This window comes from Populus trichocarpa, chromosome 2 (assembly GCF_000002775.5).
Source record: "Populus trichocarpa isolate Nisqually-1 chromosome 2, P.trichocarpa_v4.1, whole genome shotgun sequence".
NCBI classification, from domain to species: Eukaryota; Viridiplantae; Streptophyta; class Magnoliopsida; order Malpighiales; family Salicaceae; genus Populus; species Populus trichocarpa.
The window spans coordinates 9032318-9040640 of NC_037286.2; the positions used below are offsets into that span (position 1 = coordinate 9032318).

An 8323-nucleotide genomic window follows, 5' to 3' on the forward strand; every position below is an offset into this window, starting at 1 on the left:
CTTAACTTTATCCTTCAGTACATTTTGGGCTTATGTGTTGCGTCTTAAGTTCTACAAAAAAAAAAAAAATTATGCTTCTTGATACGCAAACCTAGCGATCAATTCAAAATTTGTTTTTTTAGGTGTTTTGAGGCAATTTAAAAAAGTTTTTATAATGTTTAGGTGAAATGGGTTGGGTTGAAAAATAGATTTGTAACCTCAAAACCTCTCCTCTTGATTTTTTAAACACTATTATGCTAGCTATAACTTAATAAATAACGTGTTGTGTGGTATTTTTTTTTTTAAAAAATAAAGGTGTTGACAATAAGTCATTTATTTTTATTTTTTTAAAAAAAAAACCTATGTATGCAAGCTTAGACTAGAAGGCCTAGCTCTTGGGGTTTTTTAAAGGCTCAAGCATACTCAATCATCCAAGCTAGGCCCACATGTTTGGTTTTTTTTTTTTCTCTTTGATTTTCTTTTTTTATACATTGAATTTTTTTTTGTTTGATTTTTTTTGTTTTTTTTAAGGTTTTCAAGTTTCTATAATTTTTTTTTTGTTTTTTTTTCAAAAAATAAAATTTTCTTCCGGCAATTCAAGGGATATTTTCATTAAAAAAAATCATGTATAAGAAAAAATATGAAAATACAATGTTGATGAAGTTTAAAAGAATTTTTAAAAATTATATTTCATTAGATTTTTGAATTGGTAACCAAGATTTATTTTTTGTTATTTTTCCTTAAGAAAATACAACTATAACAAAATACACAACACCTAATATATATGTATGTATGTATATCTGTGTGTTGTCATGGAATTCAACTTTGTAATTTTTTCATGTTTTTTTATCTTCTGATTATCATTAGCACCTTTTTATTTAAAATTTAATCCATTTACTACCATTACTTATTATATTATATAATTAAATAAAATTATTTTGTTGGACCTAATTGTGTTTATAATTTAAGTCATTGATTTATTTTTTTTAAAACACACTAGTAATGTTTGAACATTGTTTCTTTTTTACATCAAAAAAATAGGCCAAGTCCACGTAGAAACACAAGCCACCTATCAAGTTTCCAAGAAAACACAAGAAAGAAGAAAATTAGAGGAATAGGGAGCATTCATGTAAGATTTGAGAGTGTATGAATTGATTTTTAAAATATTTTTTATTTAAAATTATATTAAAATTATATTTTTTATTTATTAAAAATTATTTTAACATCAATATATTAAAATAATCTGAAAAATATAAAAAACTTTAATTTGAAGTAAGAAAAAAAATAATTTTTTAAAAATAATTTTAAAATAAAAAACAAACAGTTCTGTGATAATCTTGCCAAGCAATTCAAAATAAAAATACTTTTATTAAAGACGATCACTCGACACCTAACGCCATGGTTTAAAGAGGAGCAAATGAGTTTGCCTCTCTGTTAACGACAATGAAAGAGATGCTGCTAGTTTTGACCATGAAAAACATCGTTTCTTTTTCTTCGTGCGTCTTTTTCATGTTTTGCACTTGGTTTAAGAGAGATCAGGAAAGAAAGTGATGTGCAAAGAGAAGAAGGTGGTGGTTCTATGGTTTCAATTTAAAATTTTCAATTGATTAATTAAAACGTATCTAATTTAATCCAGCTATCCAAAATTCACAATTGCATGCATATTTATCTGACACATGTTCGTATATTAATTGGATATTGATTCCAAATTTATCATTTTAAGATTACAGAATATGTTGTTGCTAATATGACGGTTACTTGAGATTTACATAGTTGTTAATTTTAGAATCCATGAGACTAGTTGAGGTGCGTGTAAGTTAACTTGAACATCCATGTTAATTAAAAAAAATCACAGAAAGAGTGGGAAAAAATATAAATGTAAAACAATAATTAATTTTTTAATTACTATCTCTCAAATTTAAAAGTGGAGTTGAAGAAATTAGAGGGTAGCCAAACTCGTCTTTAGAACACCTGTTAAGATTAATTAATATTTATAATCAATCTCCAATTTCCTTTTTTTTTTTACTTATCTTTGAAATTATGGGAAACAGTTATGTAAGTTTGCATGTGAAAAAAATTTATAATATGTCTAATGCCACCGTCAAATGAAAAGCCTGTTATGCTTCAGTTTCTTCTTATTTTTTATTTCAAAAAATTAAATTCGATTCATTTTTTCAGTTGATTGAAACTTCAATAATCAAAATCGAAATGTAATTTAGCTTTTTGATTTTTGGAATAAAAAAATTAATTTTGGTTATATTTTTTTTCAAGTTTCCTGTGAAAAACTAATTTTTTATTATATAAAATGGTTTTTTTAATTTCTTAATATAGAACATGTTTTCCTGCTACGGTGTGTTTTATCCATACCGTGAATTGCTACGGTGGGCCTTCTTCTAGCCATTTTTTTGTTTCAGTCCTCAAAAACATTTTCATTTCATTCACTAAAATCTTTCTTTTAATTTTATCCTCTGATTTTACCAATTAAAGAACATAAAACAATAGGGATGATTCGGATGAACTTTAACAAAGAAGAAAACCATACACTTTTTTCTCTTTTATGTAGAAAACTACAATTTGATCCCTGTAGTTTTTACTTTTTTCATTTTAGCACTTTTCTTTTACTGGTTTTACTTTTTAACACTGAACTTTATTTATTTTATATTTTAGTCCCTAAATTTTAAGAGCTCTATAGTCACAAAAAAAAAAAAACAATCTGAATAAGTTTTTGTTTGAAAAACAATACTTCTCATAAAATTTTATCATCAAAATGAAAAAAATAAGATTGGATTTTTAATTAAAAATATACATGATTTACTTTTTTAGTTCAAGTCATTATAGTTTTTGCAATTATTATTTTATTGCTACTATATTTTACTTAATGAACCGCAATGCTGACAAAAAAATTGTATTTTTTTTAAATGCATTATTCAATAAAAATACAAGTTTGGCAATGAAATAACATTTTTTTTAATGTTTTTTAATGTTTTTTATACGAATATCTATTTTTATTATTTTATAATTAAATAAAAAATATTTTAAAAAATAAAATCATTAGATCTGACTAGTTTCATAATCTAGATCACGAATTAGGCAAATTAATCCATATTGACTCATGTCAATCCAAGATAATATCATTTCAATATTTTTTAAAAATAAATTAAGATGACATTATTTTACAAAAAAAATTATTAATGAAAAGTTAAATCAAATTTTAATCAGATCAATGGAATCATAAATTAATCTACTAAGATATTTATATTATAAGAATCAACTTTTATGCAATTTAATTTAAAACCTAACTAGAACTAGAGAGCAGCTAAATAAATCACCAAGTTGAGCCATATAAAAAACAAGATTTAGGTAGTGTGTTAAGAGTATGATAAAAGTTGTTTTTCAAAGTATTTTTATTTAAAAATATATAAAAATAATATTTTTAAAATTTTTTACATCATCATATTAAAATAATAAAAAATAATAAAAAATATTAAAAAAAATATTAAAAAAAAATTACAATACACATTTTCATCAACGAAAACAAAGAGTCTCCTAATAACAACATCATCGTAACGTTCCCCACAAAGCCCTTGAGCAGTTAACTAACTAATGAAAAAAAAAAGAGTCACCCACGATACTGTACACTTCAAACTCATTACGGCACCACAAGTAGAAAAGAAAAATGAAAAATACAAAACGGATCAGTTTCGCTTGTCTCACACAAAACCACGTGCTTAATCACTCTAGCCCCACGTGGATCCACATAATCATAATCCAACGGTAGAAACTAGAAACAATGAGAGGTGTAGTAGTTGACAAAATTCACTGGCTGTACCGACAACAGGCTCCACGAATATTCCATACCACTCGATGTGAACCCTGAAAGCCTCCTCCTCAAGTGGAGAGAGATTTTCTATTGGCTCAACGCTCTCTCTGTCTCTCAATTTTTCTGAAGCCTCTGTTTTTTCCTTGTCCGCTTAAAAAATATAATTATACTCTGAATTTATTTTTTTGCTCTTTTATTATAATCAGCTCAAGTAATTTAATGGCAAAATCCTTATTCAGTTCAAATCCAAATGGCTTTATGAGTTTGTTTCAATTTATTATATATGTGCAGCTTTTATTTTCACAAAAAATCCCATATTATTTTTCAGATTCATAGTATACCTTGTTTCGTTTATTAACGCTTTCTCAATTAGCAATATTAATAATCCTCACAGCCGCCGGAGATGGGGAAGCGTATGTTCTATCTTTCTTTCTCGCTCTTCTATATTTGTTGAATTTGTCAAATTAGGTTTATTTTTTTAAAAAAAAACTTGGTCATTTCGAAGAATAATTAAAATTGCGTGTTGTGCAGGTAATAATCAGCGTAAAAATGTTGCGATGTTGGATAGTAGTGATGATAATAGTAGCGTGAGTTCATCATCAACTGGCCGTTCTGATCTTATGTCGGTGTCTGGGAGCGACGATGTTCAAGTTGATAAAGATAGTTTACTAGAACAAGCTCTAGATGCTTTGTATGAGAAGAGGTTAGTGTCGGGTTTTTATTTTATTTTTTATGCTCATGTTTGTGATCAATGTATGTTAAATTGGTGGTTTTGTTGTTGTTTTTTTTTTGTGTGTGTATAAAGGGGTTCGACAAGAGAGAAAGCTTTGGCAGCGATTATTGAGGCTTTCAATACCAATTTGCAGCTCCAATTTGTTGAGAAAAAGTAACCACTTGTATTTGTCGGAAGAACTAATTATGATCTACTGTTACTAATTATCTGCTCAAATTATATATTTTGATTGGTTTGTTTGTGTTGTAGCTAGTTCTGTTTCTTCTTCTTCTTTTTTTGGTAATGTGCAGTTAGCAGTCATACTTATTATTTCCTAGTTTCTTACATGTATTTTGTTTTGTTTGTTTCTTCAGATTTGCTACTTTATTGCATCAATGTCTTAATTCCATTAAAAAGGGGTCTAGCAAAGAGATTGCTCTGGCATGCCATGCCATTGGTTAGCCTTGAACCTATCTCGTCACGTCTTTTACCCTTTCTCTGTATTTACAATTCTTACCGATCTACCATGTCGTCGCTGTAGGATTGTTGGCTCTGACTGTTGGTTCTGGGGATAATGCACGTGAAATTTTGGAAGAATCAGTAGCTCCTATTTCCCAAGCTCTTAAATCTCAGTCTGATTCCTTGAAGACTGAATCGGTATGCATTATTTGCAAATCTTTGGGATTTTAATTGTTCTACAGTTTTCATTAATTGCTGTGATGTTGAATCTCTGTTGTTTTTTGTGGGGTTGTGATTTCAGTTACTGGAGTGTTTGGCTGTTGTGACATTTGTTGGTGCAAAGGAAACTGAGGAAACAGAACGATCAATGCAAATCATGTGGCAATTGCTTCATCCTAAACTAGGTTCTAATGTAATGTATCAGTTCTTATTCTTTGCTTTCTCTAATCGGTGATATTAATGATGCGTCTTCTATCCTTTAATTACTTGATTTGAAAACCACAACCCATGAAGTAAACAGTACAATGCTGTAGTTATTGGTTATGTTTCATCTACAAATCAATTTTCCTATTTCACTTTTAGGTAGTTGCTGTAAAAACTCCTGCCGTTGTAGTAACAGCAGTTGTGTCTGCTTGGGCATTTCTCTTGACAACCATGGATGGATGCTCCCTTAACTCCAAAGATTGGCAAGAGTAAGTAAACTATAAATTTGATTTTCCACTTTGTTTTGTGTACTTGTTTTCTTTTATATGGCAATCATTTGGTATGATGATGGGGGGGCGGATTACGAGGGTAACTTTTCACCCCCTTCACATGTGTTTGGCACAATTTGTGTTGGAGGGGAAATATTCAAAGAGGGTAAAATTTAACCCCAAAAGGAGGTTAAATGTTAACCTTATAAGAGGAGGGGTAAATGAAGTTGAAAGGAGAAAGTTTTATGTTTTTCCCTCGATTTTTTAACATCTAATATTAATTTATCCTTTCTTCTCATACACTTCTCATTTTGGGCAACAAGTATAATTTTCTATAAATTAAATATTGATTTGATTTATATTGGGATCCACTTTTATCCCTTAAGTTTCCATCTCGTACCAAACATGTTAACCTTTCAATCCTTTACACTTCACCTTTAAAGCGTACTCCTGTAACATTTTCCTTCCAAATTTTTAACCCCATGCCAAATGCAACCTAATATGGTTTCTTGCATTTAATGAAATTGATTTGACAGTCATTTAAGCTATCCATCCCCACAACATTTGCATAGTCCATAATGAAAAAGTTGGTGAATAGTTAGTTTTGTCAAGATAGTTGGCTGTACCCATGTCATGGTTTCTAGGACGAGGAACCTAAACTTCAATAAAGAAATCAACTTTTCATTTATTGCATTTGATGCAGGTCCATTTCTTATCTCTCTACCCTGCTAGATAAGGATGATAGATCTGTACGCATCTCTGCTGGTGAAGCACTAGCTTTAATTTTTGAGACCGGAAGTATAGAAAAGTTTGCTGCTGAAAATAAAACACCCCCTGATGGCTCAGTTTTAGAAGGAAATAAGTCTTGTGAAGGATATACACGTATACTAGGTCTGAAATCAAAAATCCTAAATCAAGTGAGAAGTCTTTCTGCCGAGGCTGGCGGAAAAGGTTCCACTAAGAAGGATCTTAACAGCCAGAGGAACTTGTTCAAGGATGTTTTGGAGTTTCTGGAGGTACTAATTTGTTCCTTTCCTCTCGAGTCTTACTGTTTGTGTGCTTTTGTACTGATAAGTTTTTATGTTGTCAGGATGGCAACACTCCTGAAATCTCAATGAAGATTGGTGGAGATTCACTACAAACATCAACATGGTCTGAGCTTATACAGGTTTCTTTCTATTTGATCATTTGTTTTATTTTCTATTCATGGTCTTGGTTTGTGTTTATGATTTTCAAGCTCTGTGTCTGTTTTTTTAACAGTTGAACTTCTTGAAGCATTTTCTTGGTGGTGGGTTTGTTAAGCACATGCAGGTTGGTTTTCTTGACCTGTCCTCACGTCTGATGTGATGTTTTGCTTTCATATTTTCCTTCTCAGTGTTGCTTTTATACACTGTTAACAAGTAATTTTATTTAAATAGGATAATGAATTCCTTCATGATGTCTTTGGGTTCACGCCAAAGAGAAAGCATATCCTTGGTGTTGAACATCAAATGTCAAGTGGTGAAAAGGTCAGTTAACTCTCCTTTTCAACTTGGCTGTCTATGACAGTCTTCAATCTGGAAATTTTTTATCTGTCCTAAAGATGTGAGACTGTCTTATGTCTACACCATCTAAACTATTCATCTTCTTGAGTGTCAATACAGTATTTGTTTTTCTTATATTTGGGATATTTGCCTAGGTAAACTTGTTTAGATGGAAATTTCAATGTGATTAGTATTGTGCTAAAACTTGAACATTCTTTAAACCATACTTCCTTTTTATAATAATGTTTGGTTGTTAATCCATTTGTGTATTTTTTTTGTTCATATTCAAGTCTAAACTCTTTCTTATCACAGCAAATATAGCAATCTCCACCTCCAGAGCCTTGAAATAATTCCCCCCTTACAAATCTCTTGAATTGAGGCACTGATCAGCAGGTCCAAAATGCAAAGCATTCCTAGGAAATCATGGTGTAAAAATGATGGCTGGAAAATAGACAAACATTTACTTTTGCTGATGACCTCATTCTTTGTGCCTGTTTTTTCTTTCAAGATATTGATACATTGCATTCCTTGCTACAGAGGATGTTCCGGTCTCCAAACTCAGTCCTCAATAAAGCCAGGACCCAGTTTCTGAACAAGCAGCGGATGCTATCTAAGGTTGGTTCTTCTACATTCAGTATAGTTATTGCACTGGCTTTTCTGGTCACGATTGCTCCTTTTGGTGTGAGAAACATTTCAAAAACTGAAGCACCAATGCGCTTTATTCTATATAATTGTTTATTTTCTTGTCATTTTACTTTTACTGGTTACACTTCTTTTTTGGGTGCAAGAAGTATTTTAAAAAATGTTTTTTTTTCCTTGACTTTATTAATTGCTTCTCTGTTGACCCGTACACTTTCCTGGATTCCGCAGGATAGAAACGTTGGGCATTTTGCTGTTGGTATGGGCGATGAAGATATGTGAGAAAAAGCTTCCACTGGAATCATTAATCAGACTGTAGGGTTAATGTTATCGACATTTTTACGAACGAAAGGAGTGGATTTTGGGGAAGGCTATGTTGTTGATTGATATACACAGATTATTGTTATCCCAAGTTGAAAGATCAGATCATTCATTTTAATTGTACTGTGTAGTCCTTGCTTGCAATTACTGCTGAATGTGATTCCGTTGATTACCATCA

The 8323-nt window shown here is 30.5% G+C and overlaps 1 protein-coding gene across 3 annotated transcripts; it reads left to right on the forward strand.

Annotated features, from left to right (window-relative positions):
- The first annotated feature begins 3803 nt into the window (after positions 1-3803).
- Positions 3804-8323, forward strand: LOC7472662 (uncharacterized). 3 transcript variants are annotated; one of them, XM_024596262.2, is made up of 13 exons: positions 3804-4212; positions 4331-4502; positions 4605-4685; positions 4886-4968; positions 5053-5168; positions 5272-5382; positions 5553-5662; positions 6366-6678; positions 6753-6830; positions 6923-6973; positions 7081-7170; positions 7723-7800; positions 8056-8323. In XM_024596262.2, exons 1-13 carry the CDS (start codon positions 4203-4205, stop codon positions 8104-8106), a joined length of 1344 nt encoding a protein of 447 aa, XP_024452030.2. In that variant the 5' UTR covers positions 3804-4202; the 3' UTR covers positions 8107-8323. The 3 variants fall into 3 exon arrangements, with proteins under 3 accessions (XP_024452030.2, XP_024452032.2, XP_024452031.2); XM_024596264.2 differs by lacking the exons at positions 7723-7800; positions 8056-8323 and adding an exon at positions 7498-7694 and having other exon boundaries at positions 3825-4212; XM_024596263.2 differs by lacking the exon at positions 4605-4685 and having other exon boundaries at positions 3826-4212.